This window comes from Alligator sinensis, unplaced genomic scaffold, assembly GCF_000455745.1.
Source record: "Alligator sinensis unplaced genomic scaffold, ASM45574v1 scaffold404_1, whole genome shotgun sequence".
Lineage (NCBI taxonomy): Eukaryota > Metazoa > Chordata > Crocodylia > Alligatoridae > Alligator > Alligator sinensis.
The window spans coordinates 158,091-178,565 of record NW_005841839.1 but is presented as its reverse complement, the minus strand read 5'-3'; the positions used below and the strand labels follow the sequence as shown (position 1 = coordinate 178,565).

The 20,475-nt window shown below is 42.6% G+C and overlaps 1 protein-coding gene across 5 annotated transcripts in view; it reads left to right on the top strand.

The window, feature by feature from the left end:
• Positions 1-20,475, top strand: part of RBFOX1 (RNA binding fox-1 homolog 1) — a 1,278,833-nt gene that overhangs the window by 1,148,420 nt on the left and 109,938 nt on the right. For 4 of the 5 annotated variants that reach the window (XM_014520084.2, XM_025203675.1, XM_025203680.1 and 1 more), the window contains one exon: positions 7,191-7,271. The exons of the other annotated variant lie outside the window; for it this stretch is intronic. In XM_014520084.2, coding sequence (XP_014375570.1) covers positions 7,191-7,271 — 81 coding nt within the window. The remainder of the gene's footprint in view (positions 1-7,190; positions 7,272-20,475) is intronic. 5 annotated transcript variants of the gene reach the window in all.

The following is a 20,475-nucleotide window of genomic DNA, read 5'->3' as shown; positions in this document are numbered from 1 at the left end:
ATGTGGCCAGAAGGTGCATACACACATATTAACTTTCTGACAGTTAAGCTGACTTAACTTTTTAAAGTTGACTTAATTGTCAGAGCATTTACACACGCATTCCACACGTATGTGGAGCAGAGTCGGCATAAATGATGCACAAGATAATACACTTCCAAGGCATGTTATCTTGAGTGCATTAGTTAAGTCAACTTAGCTCACAAGATGGCTGTCACCATGTCAAGGAACTGAACTGTACTTGTGTACACTCCAATGTGGTTTAACTTAAGTTGACTCTGTTAAGTCGATGTAGCTTATTTCTCTTTCCTGGATGATAGTAACCTTTGCTAGTATAAGTACTTTCATACTAGTATAAAAACAGACCTATTTATTAGGCCTGTGCTAAGTGGCAAGTATTCACTTCAGATTCAGCTTATTCAGAGGGACAGTGATTTGATTTGGTGATTTGAATCACTGCCCAATTTGATTGGGCTGATTTGGATCTGAATATTCAGTGCCCATTCAGAGATTCAGCCATAGACTAAACATGCAGCAGTCCTTGAGGATGCTGAACATAGCTGCCTCCAGCTGGTAAATCTGTTGTGGTGGGCAGAGGGGGGAAGGAAGAGGTATGGGGGGCAGATCGGAGCACCCACAGCAAGGGAGGGATTCAGGCTGGGACAAGCTGCTCAGCTGGGGCAGGGAAAGGGGTGCATGGGCATAACCCATCCCTAGGGGTGTGTGGGGCCCAGGACGTATCAGCCTATGTGGGGCCTAGGGCCGGAGGGGGTGGCAAGTGGCCGGAGCCAGCAGTGCGCGGTGGCAGCAGAGCCAGTGGCACTCAGCAAAGGCGGCATGTGGCAGTCGTGGCAGAACTTGTACAGGACTGTCTGTGGGACCCCCCAAAGCACAGGGCCTGGGGCAGTTGCCTTGATTCTCCCTCCCCCCAAGGATGGCCCTGGGTGATGGACTCAGGGAGGGGGGCTGCTGCCACTGCACACCACTGTGTGTTTGCCAGTCTGGGAGGGCATGGGACTGGGTGTGTGCCCCCAGATTCGCAAGAGGCAGGCTGGGCCAGGCTGTGCTCTGGACAGATGGTAGAAGGCACTGGGAACAAGGGCTATGAACTTCCTCCACTTGCTCAGCCTCTCTCTGACTCCCAGACAAACCCTGGCTTTGCCTTGGCTGGACGAGCAGTGGCAGGGCATGGAGGCGGATGCGTGCATCCAGATCGGGCCTGGCCTGGCAGCAGGGGCTATGGGGAATTTTAGGGTGGCTGCAGCCCCTCCATAGCCCCTGTTCCACTGTGCTGTGCAGGATGGGCAGAGCTAGGGCTGTGCTCCAGGCTGCGGCTGGGGTTAGCTGCACAGAGTGCAGCCCTGGTTCCACCTGCCCTGCAGAGTGCAGCCCAGCAGTGGGTGGCTGGAGCTAGCCTCCCAGAGTGCAGCCTGGTGCAGCCCTCCCCATGCATATCCAGGGGCACACGCCCACTCCCATGCCCTCCCAGACTGGTGGCACACAGTGGCGGGACCCCCCCTCCCTGAGTCCGATGCCCCGCCCCACCCTGGCTGGGCAGCTTATCACAGTCCCAGCCCCAATACCTCCCTCACTGTGGGGGGTTTGATCTGCTCCCCCTTCCACCCACCACAACAGACTTACCAGCTGGAGGCAGCTGTGTCCAGCATCCTCAAGGTTGCTGCCTCTTTAGTCTATGGCCAGATCTCCAAATCCACCCGAATCTTTTCTGAATTGATTCAGAGGCTTCCAATTTGGTTCGTAGCTTTTAATTGGTCTTCCAATTCGATTTGGAGATTCAGCCGCCATATTAGGCCCAATATTCTCAGAATCAAATCGACTATCAAAGCTTCGCACAGCCCTACTATTTATGACTGAAAATATTAGTTTTTTCAAAGAGTGAGGTGTGTCAAGGGGTTAAATAATGGTGACAGACTGTGTGCTGATATTAAAAAAAAAAATAACAAACTGAATAAATTAGTTGGAAGGCAGGAGAGTTTTTAATTTGGTTTGTGGACCTTAGTATGTTTCTATCCCTTTATTACCTCCATTGGTCTTCAAAGTAAGCCTAAAGGTGTTCAACATACATTCATTACTGTAGGTTATTTTCTACAGTGATTGTATAGTCATATTATTTGTAAACTTTTTTCTCCCCAAAATTGTTAAGGGACTTTCTGGCCTGAACTACACTGGGGAAATTTCCTCAAACATTCTAATTAGTTGTGAAATTGCTTCACCTAAACAGATTCCCCAAACCATTTGCAAATGCAGTGTTGAAAGTAATGTTGAAACTGGTTCAGTAAAAATGTTATCTGTTGCCTGAAGCTTGGCCTATACCATAATTTCAGTTGAATTTCAAATTGTTTTATCTGAGTTTTAAAACCAGTTACAATTTGGTGTGAATTTTCCCCAATGTTAACCACGCCTTCAAGGGTAAAGTTAATTTATCCTCTGAAGTTTTAACAAAATATTTTTTTTTGAGCATTAAGGAACAAAACAATATCAGATTTTTTTTTAAATCTGAAAGCATAATTTAGAATAAAACAAATATCTCAGAACCAACAGAAGCAACAAAAACCTATTTTTACAAATTGTAAAAATACACACCGTAGCGTTTTGAAAAAGTATATGACATCTTAACCCAAAAAGCAGGATTTCTGTCTGTTACAATATTGAAAAACAAAACACTACAAAAAGCAAATCTATAATAGCTGAATAGAAAGCCTTATAATGCAAGTGTTTTCTTAATCAAAGACTTCGTTTAAAAATATACAAGAGCAAAGATAAACTGAAAAGATTTTGACTTTGGAAGCCATGCACTTGCCATATTACACGACTTTGGTAATAGCTTTGTAATTAAGGAATACAAATTAATACAGGATTGGTGTTAGGTATAACTAGGTAGATGAGTGGCATCTGTTGGAATAGAGTAACTAAGGGTGCAGATAGAAGAGCAGCTCCCTGTTGCAACTCAGTGCTTTGCAGGAAGCACCATGAGTTGCAGTGATCCCTGAGACCAAACAAGTTTGCTCGTGGGACCAGAAGTCGGGGATTTCATTTGGTTGCCGGGATCCTGCAGCCTGGTCTCGGGAGCAATGCCACTCCCACCTCCCAGCCTCGTGCTGTTTTCAGAATGGGAAGAGGGAAAGGGAATAGAGGGAGCTCATTCTTGGGGTTCCCCAGCGAGTGCTGGAGGGTGGATTGGACCTTCCCCACTTCAGGGGCTCCAATATACCTGCCCCACTCTCCAGCGCCAGTTGAAAAAAACCCAGAACAAGCTCCCTCTACTTACTTTCCCCCTTCCCATTCTGAAAATAGCAACAGGCTGGGAGCTCTGCAATCACAAGTTACAAAATGTGCTCTGTTGTGGGTGCAATGAGGGTTCAGATTTTCTCAGGATCAGTCTGCAGCCTTGCACTTCTGTCTGGTCATGGCTGCAGACCACATTTGGGGGCTAGATCGAGCAAAGATTGTCACTTCTGTCTGCACTCTAAATTATGACAGACCATACCCTGCTCTCCTTTAACACTATAGCTAAGTTGCCTTGTTACTATTGTCCAGTAGCTCTCCTGTGAACCATTTGGTGTGAATCTCAGAGCATGGAGTTAATACCTTCCCAAATGATTTATCCTTGTTGGGGCTTTCCTTTGCATCAGTATTCTTAGCCATGGCTTTGAGTTGTTAGACTCAAAAGAAAGTGTGTTCTGATGATATATTTAGTCTGTTCCCTTGTTCCAATAGTCATTTGCTTTCTGTGAGCAAATGTGGTAATTACCCATGTGAAATATATGTAAAAAAGCATGCAGCCCTTGGGTTGCTCTAAATGAAAAATATTGGCCTCAAATTCTCTGAAGCATGGAGGGAAATGCAGGATTAAAGACAATCCATTGCATAAATGTAATATTTTTGTTTTAAGTCAAATACTCGCACTGTATTTTTCAAAGAAAGTTTTTGCAGAGAAAAGTCATTGTTGAGAATTTTAGTGAAATCCTCTTCCTTATAAAAAGAAATAAAAAATCAAGGCATCTTCATTATGTTCTGGAAGGATTTAGTGTTCTATAGGAATGCTGGTATTTTATTGCACTGGGATTCTCTAAATTGTATCCAATATACTAAGGAGTTGGGTTTTTTTTCCCCGAGGATCTTATTGTAAGATAATTAAATCGTCTCCTGATTTTTTTTTTTGCTGCAGTTTTAAGTATGTTAATACCAAAATGAGACACCTCAAGAACCTTCAGCCCTCATTTAAGTTAATCCCAATAAAATTATAATATCTGTCAGAAGAAATCTACTAATAATATTTTGGGTACTTAAGTTTATACATCAGTGCAAATACTAAACTATATGAAATCAGATATTTTTGTCCCTCAAATCATGTGCAGTCTAGTAACATAAGTAAAACTGGCTTCTATTCTGAAAGTAGTATAACTGTAAGTCTTCTAATTGTACAAAAAGAAACCAGGAGAATATTAATTAGTATGTACACTCAACAGCAATAAAACACTTAAATATGGATATGTTGAAAGAAGCAAGATATTGGCTAGGAGACCTTTTATATGATAAAAAAATCAAGATCATTAGGCAGACAGTACAGATAATAAATTATATAGGACAGGATATGAATATCAATATTTTGGAGCAAGCAAATTGAAAGGACATTTTCATGTTTGAAAAAATCCTTTACTTTGAAGGCTTGTATTACTAATAATATTTGAAGTCATTAAACATATTTTTTTAAAATGCACTTTCTTGTATTTATATAGCTTGTTCTACCTGAAATAAGGCAAATAGTTTAGTTTTATTTTTTGTAATAGTTTATTTTTTTTAGAATCCTGAAATAACAGTAGTGTAGTAGCTAGTTTTGGCTACAGTGAATTTACCAAATAAATATTTTACACATTGAATTTCAGTTATTTCTACCACCTAACATAGCTGGGAGTAAGAATTCTGGAGGGCCTAAATATCAGAAAATATTTAAAAATATATGTTCAAAATTTTTTTGGATCTAGTAATGAGCATAGGTTGGTGATGTCTCTTAAATGTTCAAGCAAATATCCAAATTCTACATGGAAACTTCCAACATTTTGATGATGATATTTAGATTTGGTTTGGTCCTTAAGAAGCCTAACTACCAAGTCATGTAGTTAACTTCCCCTATCCAAAAACCTGGCCTGTGTTAATATTCTACTTAGAGTTTTATGAGTTTTGAGTCAGTGAAAAATATTTTCCAGTGTCTTATATCTTTAAAGAGAATTTAGCACTTCTTGAAAGAAAAGAGGAGTCAGAGCGTGAAGTAATTACCACATTTACTCTGACTATGTATAAAATCTGAATATCCTCCTATTTCCATGACATTGGCCCTCATTCCTGACATAGAAAGGTTCTTTTAAGAGGCTTCTGGAAAGATATCTCCATGCATATTTGATATTCAGTCCTACAGTTGAGATTGCCAAAACAAAATCAGTGGCCATTTCACAAACCATTCACAAGTTAAGAACCTGCCTGAACTTTTGTGAATTCCCCAAAGCTAAAATGAACCAGAAGTCTTTGATTGACACTTTGGTGACCTTTGGTTAATGGGGTATTTGTGTGGTTTTCTGTTTTTGCTTATTGTCTTTTTTTGTTTGTTTTTTTTAATTCCTGCATCCATCTGATATACTGCAGATTATTTTAATCTAAACAATACCAGAAATTCTGGAACTTTCAAAAGCCATAACTATATTTTGATTTAAGTTACACCAGTGTCAACCCAAGTAGGTAAGGGGACTCACTGGAGCTACTTTGAACTTACACTGGTGTAACTGAGATCAAATCAAGTCCTGTTGTCCAGACTTGGGAGACTTGTAGCCTAATTTGTCTGCTGTGTTTACTCAAGCAGCCTCTCATTTCAGGAAAGGATAGGAAGATGGGGAAGCATTCCCTGGGTGATGCCGGTGTTTGCATTGCCTAAGTTAGCAGCAGAGCTCATTAGGTATCTCTGCTTTCAAAATATAGGGGGAAGAGACTGAGAGAGAGCAGCTGCAGTAAAGCACAGCAGTAATAACTGATTTTGGGGCAGGCATGCACAAAATGCACATGGCTTGCACTAGCCTCCCTAGGTAAAAAGGGTTATTTATGTTTAGGGGGGAGGCATCAGTATTTGGTTTTCTAATGTAAGGTTGTGATTAAGTGCACACATTCATGAGGGTAAAGGAGGAGGTTAGATCAGGTTCAAAATGGCCACCTGGTCTAATTTAGTCCTCCCAGATGCAGACCTTGCACTTAGACCTGATCTCAGTGATCAGAAATCAGTCTAAAACTGTAACTGTACAGAAGTTCTGTGCACAGAGACCAGTCTAAAAATGGTGGAACCTGGTCTAAGATAGACCTGGATCAGTGTACGTTCAATCTAGGTTAGACTGATGCATCAAACATCAGTACACTTACCTGCACAGCCCCAGGGATGGGAAAGCCCAGCCTCTGGCCCCAGCCCCATGGATGAGCTTTTTGTATCTGCCCCTCGGCATCAGTCTATTTTCAGGCCCCTGGCCCCTCACCCCACCCCTGTGGACCAGTCAGCCCCACTGAACCCCTCCCCCCATCCTGCAAACTGCTGTGGGTGCCAGTTTTTATCAGTGCTTAGATGCCAGGAGCTGAGGAAGTAAGTATTGGTGGGGGGAGGAGTGGGAGGGATGAGGGGGGAGGCTCACTGGGAGAGGGGTTGGGGGGCTAAAAATAGTCCTTGGTCCTACCCAAGCCCCTCTGTGGACTCCACAAGTCCTCCTGATCCCACCAAACTTTCCCAGATCCCACCAACTCCCTGCAGTTCCCACCTGCCCCCTGATCCCTCCCCTATTGCTCCCACAGATCTTGTCTCCCCCCCCATCCCTCATGGATTATGCCTGTTTCCCCACACTGCTCCCATAGGTTGTGCAAGCCCTTCCACCCCCCCCATGGACCCCTGATCCCCGCACTAGATCCTCCATCCTGACTCACCTTAGATTGGGTGGCCATTTTTAATGCCATTTAACCTACCCTACCCCCCACCCCTCCAAATCTCTGCACTTAGCCGTTAAGTGTTGATTGGGGCTCTTTCTGTTCTGAAGTCAAAGGAAAAAAGACATCCCTGCTTCACTGTACTTTATGTTTTGAGATAAAATTCAGGTTTAGTTTGAGTGTTCCAAAACCAGATACCACTCTCTCTCTCTCTCTCGTAGGCAGGGTGCTGCTGTGCCAGGCAAACCAGGAGGGATCTCCCGTGTACAGTGCCCCCAGTTCACTAGTATACACATCCACAAGTAAGCCAGTGTTCCGGCTCTATTTTTGTTTTGTGACAAAAGCCCATAAATGTGATTTAAGACCCCCAGAAATGTAAACCTCCTCAGTAGCTTTTGTTAAGATAAATGTGATATTTATAAATATGTTTAAAGAATGCTATGGGTAATTCAGCAGCTGATTCTTTATTTACATCATCATCTAAATATTTCTGTGTAATAAGAAAATATTAAATTATGCTGCAACCATGGTGAAATTAAGATCTCTCTAGTAATACTATCATGTTGTTGAGCCATTGGTGTTGGACATACTGTAATTATAATAAAAGTATCTCCATATCAAAGATTTTAAATATCTTCTTTTGAATATGAAATGAACAAGAAATTAATAATCTCATACCCTGCTGTCACTTGGTTGTGCCAGTTTGGAATTAGCTGTGCAGTCTTCCTTTTCAATTTTGGGGATGGGACAAAAAGTATCCTAAGCCATCAATAATAAGAGAGGATGGTTATTGACTGTACAAACAGCTGACCCACTAAAATCATTAAGGACCTAGTGGAGACTAAATAAGTTGTTGCCCTCACATTTTCTGCCCATTCCTTGGGAATGGAAGTATCTCCAGGTCCTGTAAAATCCCAGAGCAAAAATGGAAAAAAAGTTCTTCCATTGCTCTAGATTTATGATGATGATGATGGTGATGATGATGTCAGTTCTGAATATGATCTAGGTGAAGTAGTATCTGACAAAAGCAGTAGTAATAATGCTGGTTACATTGTTGATGCTACCAAAATGTTCAAAGATCATCAAACACCCCTCCCTCACACCATATATTGAAATGGCCCTTGGAAAAAGTCTAATTTATGATAACAGGTCAACAAGCACTGCCCTGTGTGCTCTGGTAGGTTCTGCTTCTGTTTCCTTCTTATTACAGTAGGCTGAATAATAGCATCTTCTGTATGTTTCTTATTAGTGTCTTATCTCTGATGAAGGTGCTTAACATTAGTTGTATATACTTTGTACGCTGTAAAATTCTGGTTGAGGAATGGTTATTCTGGTTATGAGTATCATGATCAAGTTATCTCAGTATCATAATTAAAATAAAAAAATTGGTATTGTTTCTCTAAATTATCTGTTACTCGCTTCTCCTTTTTGAATGACAGAACATCAAAGATTTCTCTAAAATAGATACTGAGGAAGAAAAGTTCTTGTACTACAGCACCACTCCCATGTAACTTTTGTGTCACTGACAGTGAACATTACTATTGCTATTTCTGCTGCTTTTATATAATTATGTGCTATACCCCCAAAGCAAGGACTTACAAATACATAGTAAATTAATTTATATGAATTGTTCCAAAATGAGATGAAAAATCATATAATTCTTGCAACAATCCTGTAAACTGGAAAACAGCCAGCATAATACTGTATAGTCTTTTTGCTTCTACTATTTAGCTCTGACTATTTTGAACCATGCTATTTTTTCCAAACAGATTTTTTTCCACCATGTATATGCTAGAAATAAGAAACACCTACTGATAAGCCAGCGGTATATTTTCCTGCTAAGAAAGTACTGTTGCCTTCAGCATTTTATCCTATTTTATTTTAAATGTCCTAAGCAGTAGACCTCTTTCTTGTATAGGCTGTCATGCCTCTTTCCTACTTATGCCTTTCCTACTTATCTGACTCATTTCCATGGTAGAAAGATTTTTTCCCCTTGCAATTCATTTTAAATATTCTCTCCTTTAATTTTACCCCAGTAACTCCTACTTTCCCCTTGTGTTCCACCCTAAGTAATTCTTCTCTGAGCTTCGTATTTATATCCTTCAAATATTTGCATTGTTATTAAATCCCAAGTTAGTCATTTTACAGCCAAGCTAAGCTCTATATTTAGTTCTTTTCATTATTTCTCATAAATCAGTCCCTCCCAGCTAATTCATTCAGGCACAGTGTTTTTTTGGAATGATATCCAAACAGACTCCCGTTTGTTTTCTATTATGTTAAATAAATAAGATACTGTATCTTGCCAATCTTCCTCCCATTGGCCAAACTTCAATATAGAGCTTCAAAACAGAGATTTTCAGTTTTCATTTGAATACAAAAAAATACAGTTTTGCTAAATCTCCATCCTTTGAGTCACTGTAATTTGTAGTTAGGAACATCCAACTAGTGTTGCCAGAACATAGTTTTCCCTAAAGAATTTTAATGGTCTGCTGTTAAACTTGGATTATTTTTAATTATTATGGCTGTTGGATTACTGGTAATTATTTCTTTATTGTCTTTTTGGAAATGTTTAATAGAGATACAAAATCATTTCATTTCTATAAAGTCCTATTAAAAGACCAGTAGACATGACATTGGTTTCATCTCCAGCACACTTTCTTTAAAATGTATTTATATGGGGAATCAGCTTCTACTTTGCTAATTTAACCCAAACTTATACTTTCATAAAATAAAAATAAATGATTTAATGTTAACCTAAAGGAGACTAACAATTATATTACTTTCCTTGCATGTAGAAAACAGCATTGCAATTGTCATTTTTCAGTAATCTCTAATAATGTGTTTTTATCATCCTATGTTGCCATTCTTATTACTGGGTAATATTTCAAGATAACCTACAGTGCCTTTCCTTTTAAAATAAGGGAAGTTGCAAACATTTGAACCTTTTCAGGAACTTTATGGCTTTGCTGCTTGATCAGATTCCTTGTCCCACTCTGACAGTCCAAGCTAAAAAGAATATTATGGCTTTTTCTATTCACCTACAGATTCCCCCAGCACCTGAGAGTCCCTAGCAAGAGTAAAGTAAACAAGCGGGCTCCTGTGTGTTTCTGTTACCACCATAGTATACCATGATTTCTGAAAAATAATGTTTCCAAAGGAAATTTTATTAAAAAAAATATTATTTTTGACTTTGTACAGGCCTGAATTAGTGGAAAATCATTCTACATGTTCCCTCTTGGCAGCCTCCAAAGTGTGGGAGGACTGGAAGGGATGAGCCAGGCTGCAAAGCGCTACTCCATCTGTGTGTTTACCCACCCACTCACAACAGTGTATGTTGCTGGGAGAGTGTGGGATGGTCCTGGCAGAGGAAAGGGGGCAGAAAAGGGAAGGTGAAGTCAGCAGCAGTGGTAGCAGCCCCCAGAATAGAAGTTACAGTCGCTGCTGGCGTAGCTGGGGCAGACATAGGGTGCTGCGCGGGTGGGGAAAGCATTTACCTCCTCACACAGGGGAATATCTTGGCATATTTCCTTCACTCTCATGTGGCACATCCCTTGGGAATCACTGGACTAAGGAATCCAGGCACCATTGATTCTGGAATGAGATCTGACTCCCATTCATTGGATCTTTGGAACTTTCTACCACATCTCTTACTTTCATAGTTTCATAGTTTTGTAGTTTCTAGGGTCGGAAGGGACCTGGGCAGATCATCTAGTCTGACCCCCTGCCATGGCAGGAAAGAGTACTGGGGGTCAAACGACCCCAGCAAGATGGTCATCTAACCTCCTCTTAAAACCCCCCAGGGTGGGAGCCTGCACCACCTCACTTGGAAGCTGGTTCCAGACCCTAGCCGCCCTGACCGTGAAGTAGCGCCTCCTGATGTCCAACTTGAACCTTCCCTCCGCCAGCTTGTGACCGTTATTCCTGGTCACTCCTGGCAGCGCTCAGGGGAACAGGGACTCCCCCAGTGCCTGTTGATCCCCCCTGACTAGTTTATAGCAGGCCACAAGATCCCCCCTCAGCCTTCTCTTCTGGAGGCTGAACAGGTTCAGGTCCCGTAACCTTTCCTCATAGGACCTGCCCTGCTGTCCCTTGATCATGCGAGTGGCCCTCCTCTGGACCCTCTCCATGCTGTCCACATCCCTCCTGAAGTGCGGCTCCCAGAACTGGACGCAGCGCTCCAGCTGCGGCCTGACCAGTGCCGCATAGAGGGGGAGGATCACCTCCTTGGTCCTGCTTGAAATGCATCTGTGGATGCACGACAAGGTACAGTTGGCCTTCCTAGCCGCCTCCCCACACTGCCGAGCCATGTTCATCTTGGAGTCAATAATGACTCCAAGATCCTTTTCCACCTCCGTGCTGACAAGAGGGGAGTTCCCCAGCCTGTAGGTATGGTGCCGGTTGTTCCTCCCCAGGTGCATCACCTTGCACTTGTCTGTGTTGAACCCCATCCTGTTCTCCTCCGCCCATCCTTGTAACCTGTCAAAGTCCGACTGTAGCCTGTTGCTCCCTTCTATTGTGCCCACATCCCCCCACATCTTGGTATCATCAGCAAATTTGAACAGGGTGCTTTGCACCCCCTCATCCAAATCACTGATGAAGATGTTGAACAGGGCGGGCCCGAGGACCGAGCCCTGCGGGACCCCACTGCCCATGTCCTTCCAGGCCGAGAAGGACCCATCCACTACCACCCTCTGGGTGCGGCTCTCTAGCCAGTTGGCAACCCATTGGACTGTGTGGGTGTCTACACCACAGTCTCCCAGTTTCCTAATGAGAACGGGGTGAGAGACAGTGTCGAAAGCCTTCCGGAAGTCCAGGAAGACTATATCCACTGCTACCCCTGCATCCAATGATTTAGTGACCTGATCGTAGAAGGCCACCAGGTTGGTCTGACATCACCTGCCGCTGATGAACCCGTGCTGGTTGCCCCTGAGCATTCATTTCCCTGCTGGCCCCTCCTGGATGTGTGCCAGAATAATTTTCTCGAACAGCTTGCCCAGGATCGAGGTAAGAGAGTTTCCCCAAGACTTTCCCCAAGAGTAAATGAAAAAAGTCACTAGTCTAACGTGAATAGATTTTTTACTGTTTTTATTTATTTATTTATTTATTTTTTGCAATGAAATACAAGTAATGAGGCAGTCAGTTCATGACATTTGTAAGTTATTCAGTTTTTGCATAACCAACAGCGCCCATTAAAATTTTTCACATTTTGGGAACAAGATGAAGCCAAAAAAAGTTATGATACAACCAAAACATGGGCAGGAAAAGGTGAAAGTTTGCCAGGCAAAAAAAAAAGGCAGGGGGAAATGCAGCTAACGATAGAAACTCTTGGTATTTCATCCAAGAGGTAACTGACACACCCCAGATTTCCTGAATTTGGCCACTTAACTTAGTAGCTATATCTAGGATCTCACCCAGCAACAACATAGCAATGATTGGCTAAATTTTGCCCTTTGATATCCATGTGTAGTCCTCCCATGTGTTATTGTGTGGAAGTTCCATGCATACATTAACCTGAAGAGACAGTTAGCCTAAAGAGATTATGTGGTGCATATGTATGTGTCTATAAGTTCTGTGACATAGACATCTGTCATATTTAGCCTTATGAATAATATTCATAATGCTATATGCTGCCACACAGATGATAAACAGAGTGCACAACTAAGGTCTTCCCCCAGCTGTTTTTCATGCTCACAAGAGATTTTTGCCATGACTTAAATGAGAATAGAATTTTAAGATGCTGTCGATATTACATAATATATTCTGAACGTTAGAGTTGTTGCTCTAAGTCTCCAAAATATTCGTGCCAGTTTTCCCATATATTTTTATTTTTGACTAAAAATAAATCTTTAACATTATCATGGAGTGAGAAACTTAAAAGAAGCAAACATCAGAATGTAAAAAGAATTAAAATACAAAAATCAGGTATTCATTTTTTTTTCTGTCATACTCAAAGATACTTGAGGTTGGTGCTATATTTTTAAACTGATATATTCATGGCAATTTTGTTTAAAGTAGTATAGCAAAAAATGGTTTAGGGGTTACAAATTCTTATAAATCAGTCCCACGTTGTTCTTGTTCTTTACGTAATTGTCTGATAAAACTTCCATCAGTTTCTGTAATTAAACTAATGGTCTAAATGAATTTCCAGATCACTAGTTATCTATTCCAATATAGAAAATGTCATTACATTGAGCTCAATTAATAGCAAATAAGTTTACAGCCCATTGTGTCACTAAAATGGGATTCTTCTATTTTAGCTGTTTTAATTATGAATATTCTTTTTTTCCCCTCTTTTTATTTGCCCCATTTGTGAGTTTGAATGTTCACTCTTTCTTCTGAGTAAAATGAACAGAGTAAAACATTTATAATTAAAGCACTCAATACTTGTAAAGTTTTGTCCTTAGTATGTTATTAAAGATGGCACTTAAAAAAAAAATCAACATTTAGTGCCAAATCTACAGTCTTGTGACTTGCCCCCAAACATCTTATTTGTCTTGATATTTCTTTCCCAGAAATACATATGACAGATAAGCAGTCACTAGAGGATATTTTTGTTTTGTGTCAGACAGATATTAAAACAATAAACTATGTTGCCCTGGGATTTTAGCTTACGAGCAACCAGAAAACCACAAGGCAAAGATGAGATGATTTTGAAAGGTGGGAAGGCAGTTGTTTCAGAAAATTCCCTGGAAACCTTTGATCCTATGATATTTTTGACAGCCAGTAGTTTTAATGCTTACTTTTTGTTAAGTGAATCACAAATGCCTTACATTGTTTTAGATTTTTTTTTTTAATTAGAAAGTATCTATCCTAAGGTATTCATCACACAGTGCTAGAAGGATGAAGTTGGTATAAGTCATGTTTAAAAAGTTTAAATAGTGTTTATTTTATTCTTTTTTGGGTTTTTTGGTTGGTTTGTTTGTTTGCTGCTCTCCAAAAGTGGGAACCCTAGGTTTTTGGTCCTCTTCAATTTAAGGGGATTAAATCTCATGTCTGTTATGTCTCAGAAAAGGTGCCTAACCACTAGGCTATACAATCTTCTAGATGGATGAAAATATCTACTGTGTAGAAAAGAATGCAAGATTCATACAGCCAGAAGCAGAACAAGCTAAATGGAGAATTACTCTGGTATTTATTGGTTAGAGTAGTCACTTGGCCTGTTTGTGCATTTTACATGAAGCAATAATTGGATAAAACCCAGAAATAATTCTGGTAGTAAGGACTAGAAACAAGAACCTCCTAGAAGACTGGCCGGACCACTACTCTATGCATTCATATTCCATTCTGATTGTTTTGTTCTGATCCTGCGAGTCTTGCTTTCCTTTCTACAGAGTACTACAGTTTCAACAGGCAGGGGTGGAGAATGTACCCATCCAGGATAGTATATGGCATGTATAGTAGGCCTGTGAAAAATGGCTAGTATTCGCTTCAGGTTCAGCTGATTCGGGGGATAGTGATTTGATTCAGTGATTTGAATCACTGTCCTGAATCACTTTGACTCTGAATCACCCAGGCCCATCCCCCACCCACTCTCCCAGCCCAGTAATGGCTGCCTCGCCCGCCCCAGCTCCTGGCCCTTTGAAAAAAAAAAAGCTGGCACCCACTGATCTTCCCTGCCCCCCACTGTCCCATGCTGCATGGGGGGCTCTGCATGAGAACCCTGACCCCCCCCCCCCCGGCTGTCCCAGCCCTCCCTAGTGCTGCCCTACCCTTCCCAGCTCTAACCCTTTAAGAAAAATTAAAAACTGCACTCATCAGTACCTGCCTTGCGGGGGGCAAACCCCTCTGCCCCCCACTGCCCCATGATGTGTAGGGGGCACTTCCTTGAGGTCCCCAAGGCCACTGAAGGCACCTGTGGGTCCCGGGTTTTTTTTCATTTTTTTTTCTTAAAGGGCCAGAGCTGGAGTGGGCAGGGTAGCGGGGAGACGGGGACAGCAGGGAGGGTTGGTGGGTTTGTGCAGAGCCCCCCAAGCAGTGTGGGTCAGTGGGGGGCAGCAGGGATCACCGCCCCCACTCAGCAGCACCTGGTGAGTGGGGCTTTTTTTTTAAGGCAACAGGAGCTGGGATGGGTGGGGTAGCCATAGGGGGGCCTGGGGGAGCAAGCAGGGGTGGGGCCTGGCAGGGTTCCTCCCATGGTCCTCTCCCACCTCCTCCAGCCCCCTTCCCCCACCCCCTACTTACCAGCTCTGAGTCTGGCTGCAGCTCCCTGCTGCAGCCACCGGGGACTGCCCAAATCATCAAAGCTCTCCAAATCTTTTCCGAATATTTGGAGAGCTTCGAATGGATTCAGACCTTTTTATTGGTCTCCTGATTCTATTCGGATTTGGAGGCTCAGCTATTGAATTGCACTGCATCTAATCCGAATTGAATCAACACCCAAAGTTTCACACAGGCTACTGTATAGTAACTCTTCCTGGAGGTAGGAAATGTTGGTTTGAATCCTTTGCAGCTGAAGGAGAATCTATAAGCCAGGTCCCCCAAATACTGGATGAGTTTTCTAATTACCTGGTATTATATATAAGGTGGGTACCACCCCAACCATATCTTCATCTGGCTGCATTTTTTATCAGGGTAGGTGGAAGGGAGAGAAGTGGTACCTGCTTAGTTATTTGGAAAAAAAAAAATAAAAGACTTATTGGTTAGGGTAGAGGATTCCACGCCATGAATTCCAGTTGAATGGAAATACCTGCCTGTAGATCTGACTCAAGAAGCTCAGTTTATCTATTCATTTAACATAGACTCTGCCACTCCCTGTTCAGTTTGTAGGTTTTGTGGATCACTCCTCTGAGATGTGTGACTCTCTCCATAGGCTCCTGCTTATGTGTCAAACTTTGGATTCTGAATTTCACTCCAGGGGTCAGGAAACTGCATCACCTAAACCCATTATTCTAAACTCTAATTCCAGTCTAATATAAACCAATTGTAATTGTACAAATAAAATAGAAATTAAGAGAGAGCCTTTATTTCTGCTAAATATCCTAACCTAGGACAAAACTACAGTTTAAGTAAAAAAAAATACTGCTTTAGGAAAACATTGTGTTATTTCTTGCTTTGCTGGGAAGTGTCCCAGGGTTCATTGTTCCATGGCATTGCTAATAACATGGGTTTTCAAGTATTTGTGTCAAATTCCTGGATATCTTCAGTAGAATGGCTAAAATCAAGAAGATTGTTTTTAGGGCATAAAAAAACCTATAATTTAAATTGTGTTTTTCAGCTCACTTATTACTGGAATCATTTAGCACAGAAATGTGCATTTTCCTTACTTTTTTGTATTTATTTTTACCTTTGTGCAGGCCGCCTCCCGATCCTATCCATGTCGCCATGTGCGAGCCGGGAGCGATACGCGGACCCGTCTTTGCGCACGCGGGCTGTGGCCAGCAGCCCGGGCACGCGGGGTCAGAGGAGACCGTGCAGCGGCAAGGCACACATGGGCTAGAATTAGTCACAGAGGCGTAGTGGTTGATTCAAAGATTATTTACTTACACCCAAGATGGTCGCAGTGTAGGCTGGACAGTTTCCAGGTTCAGCTCTGCTTAAATCCTCATTGGAGGACTACGACAAATTCGGTTCTTGGGCCCCGGAGTTGTTAAGGCTCCGCGGGTTCGGCAATTTCTTTCCCACGGAGTTGTCGAAGCTCCGTGGGTTTGGTTCTTGAGTATATAGGATAGGGATACATCTAGGATTGTGCTCGGCGATGGGGAGAGGCCAGAGGCTGTTTAGACCTCTCTTGCCTTCTTAAGAAATGTGTTGGGTCCATTAGGGTCCGCAGCGCTTAGAGATCTTCACGCTCTCCCTCTCGAACTCCAATTGCTCTCTCTCCAACTTGGACTCCAATTGCTTTCTCTCCAACTTGGGCGGAAACCACCCAAGCTCTTTATACGGCTAGCAAGCCAATTGCTAGCCGCCACGTGTGCATAATTTAATGAAAGCCAATAATGGGGCTCGAATTAAAATACAAATGGCGGGAACTCCTTTGCACCGTGCATTTCTGAGATGCAAAAGAAATGCACCATGCAAAGAAAGCTACAAATCGGCGGGAAAATTCTCCGTTGCACCGGAGTTCTTCTCTGTAACAGAGAACTCCACCGTGCAAAGCTGCTGCAATTTAGTGGGAACATAATTTAGCAGTGCCGAAGCACACACAAACAAAAACTCACAACTTTGGGTTGTGACAACCTTCACATGTAATTATTTGAAAATATATACTGTGATGACAGTGGCATTACTGCAAAACTCCAAGATTGTTTAGTCTTTATGTTCTTGTGGAAGATCATTCTGTTAATTTCTACTGCTTATATTTACGACATAATTGGCCAAATGTAACCCAAATTAACCTGCATTGACTTTCTTGGAATGACACTGCAGATATTTGTCCCAATTTGCCTGACATTGTTTTCACTTAGTCTCTTTACTAAACTTGTAAATGCCATATTTATTCAAATAAAAGACAAGGTTGTTTTCCGCCAAATGATAAAGGTAGAAAAGCCCCTCATCTTATAATTACATACAAGAAAATCTTACTAAATACATTGTCTATTATTAAGATGCTACCAAAAGTAGCATTTGTTCAATAATGAAATAGTTGAAAATAATCAACTATTAAGTTGATTAAATGCAGCCAACCCGAGGCATAGCTGTAAAACACATGGCCCAAATTAGGAAAGCATGCTGATTTTTTGTTTTTTTGCAAAAAATATTTGTTTGTATGTATATGTGTATATATGTGTGTATGTGTATATGTGTATAAATGTGTGTATATATAGGTGTGCATAAATGTGTGTGTGTGTGTAACTGTACCATTACCAACTTGTCAAGTGACTACTGTGGTTCACTTGACAGACCAAAACACACTTTACCAGTTAGACTATTTTAATCCCATTACAAAGTTTGCACTGAGCCGCCATGTACCCATCACCATTCTAGTGCTTTCATCATCATCATCATATTCGCCCTCATCTTTGTCGCTGTCCTCACTGTTGTCCTCATTGTTCTCTTTGGAGGGTTTGCCTTTCAAAAGTCTATGCCAGTCCCTTCTCGACCATATGAGGTCTGCCATCTCTTTCCCATCATCCTCTTCTGTCTTCCTGTAGTACCAGCATAGTTCACTCAGCCCCATTTTAATACAGTCCACAACTGTGGGGTCTGAGTGCCTATTTGTGAACAGGTCCCTGGCTTTCTACAGGGCATACCTGGAGCACGAGATGAACTGACCAAAGTGGGCTGTTGGGACCCATTGGTCTTTGGTCACGTGTCCATAGAGGACTACTTCCCTGGTCAGGATTCTGAAACCTGTCACCACCAAAAGGAGTACACGTACTTTCTTCCACACATCTCTGGTATATAGGCAGTCCCAGAAGAGGTGGTAATCATTTCTGCTTGCCAGTGGCAGGGCTGTCTCAGGCAGTTCAGTGAACCTTTCTGCCCTGTGCTGTTTTTCCATGCCTGTACTTGGAGTACCTGCTGGGCTGCCTGTTAGGGCTGTACAAAGCTTCGGGTGGTGATTCGATATGGAGGAGATTCAGCCCGAATCGGTGGCTGAATCTCTGAATCTGAATTGAATCAGGACCAGTTAAAAAGTCCGAATCAATTCAAAGCTCTCCAAATCTTTGGAAAAGATATGCAGAGCTGTGATGATTCAGGCAGTCCCCTGGTGGCTGCAGCAGGAAGCAGCAGCCTCCCCAGGCCTCCCCAATGGGTGCCTTGCCCACCGAGGTTCCAGGCCTTTAAGAAAAAAAACAAACAAGAAAACCCTAGCATTTACCGCTCCTGTGGTGGCCTTAGGACTTTGGGGGGGTTCATGCAGAGCTCCCCACATGGTGTGGGGCAGTGGGGATCACCCCTCCCCACCCCCGCTGGCAGGAGCAGTGAGTCTGGGGGGATTTGGTTTTTTTTTTTCCTTAAAGGGCCAGAGCTGGCCCAGGCACGGCATCTGTGGGCAGACTGGGGGAGTGAGGGGGGGCGGTCAGAGGGAGAGGGCTTGTTGCAGAGCCTCCCATGCAGTGTGGGGCAGCAGGGATTGCCCCTCTGCCGGTAGCACCCGTTGAGTTGGGGCTTTTTTATTACAAGTGCTGGGAGCTTGGGTGGGTGGGCAGCCATTGCCAAGCTAGGAGAGTGGGCAGGAGATGGCCCTGGCCTGGATGATTTGGAGATTTGGCAGCAGCCAAACAAGGAGTGGCAGAGTCTATGTTAAATGAATAGATAAACAGGGAGTGGCAGAGTCTATGTTAAATGAATAGATAAACTGAGCTTCTTGAATCAGGTCTACAGGGAGGTATTTCCATTCAACTGGAATTCATGACCTGGAATCCTCTACCCTAACCAATAAGTCTTTTATTTTTTTTTTCCAAATAACTAAGCAGGTATCACTTCTCTCCCTTCCCTTCTTCAGGTCCTTGTGGGAGATTTGCTCCCACACAACCTCGCAGCTGTCACGAGGTAGCAGATCCACGGGCAATGAGATGTCTTTTGCTCTTACCACCTTCTGTATCTTGCCCACTTGGTTGCAGGGGAGCGTTTTGTGTGTGTGTGTGTGTGTGTGTTTGTGTTGGGGGGGTACTTTCTGCCTTCTTGGCTGCAGTTGAGCGTTGTGCAGGGGTAGCACTATCCCTTCTCTCCCTTCCCTTCAGGTCCTTGTGGGAGATTTGCTCCCACACAACCTGGCAGCTGTCACAAGATAGCAGGTCCACAGGCAATATGATGTCTTTTGCTCTTACCACCTTCTGTATCTTGCCCACTTGGTTGCAGGGGAGTGTTGTGTGTGTGTGTGTTTGTGTTTGGGGGGTACTCTCTGCCTTCTTGGCTGCAGTTGAGCGTTGTGCAGGGGTAGCACTTTATAGAGACTTTTTCTTGTTTTCCTATTTCCCAACATTAATATAGGTTCTGGGACATTCTTTAGAGATGTGCCCCTCTTTTTCACACAGATTACACTTCCATTCCTTTTTACACACCTTGGCTGTATGCCCCTTTTCCTTGCACACAGCACAGACTTTGGGAAAACATGCTTATGGCAATCTAACACAATGACAGGTTAGAGCAGCACATCCAAATAATTCATATGCTAGTGCCCCTCAACGCCAACTCTTTTTTTAAGTCATAGTGAGCCACTACATTAATTAAATTTTGACTTTCTCTTCGCTCCCACAGCTGAGCTGTGCCTTTCTTTTCCATTTCCAATTATTCCTGTTTTTTTATTAACTTTAAATACTTGACAAACATCACCAAATAGGGCCCCAAAGAGTTCACTTAGAATTCACTCAGTTCACTCAGCTTTGCATTGAAGAGCTTTCCTGATGCAGGAGGTACATGAACCAACCAGAGGTAACACTATTCTAGACTTGGTCCTGGCCAAGGGGGATGACCTGGTGACCAGCTTAAAAATAAAATGTAGCCTGGGTGACAGTGGCCATGATATCATCATGTTCACTCTCCGTCACAGGCAGACAAATTAGATAGCAGGACTGAAGTTTGGGACTTCAAACATGCAAATTTCAACAAACTCAGGTCACT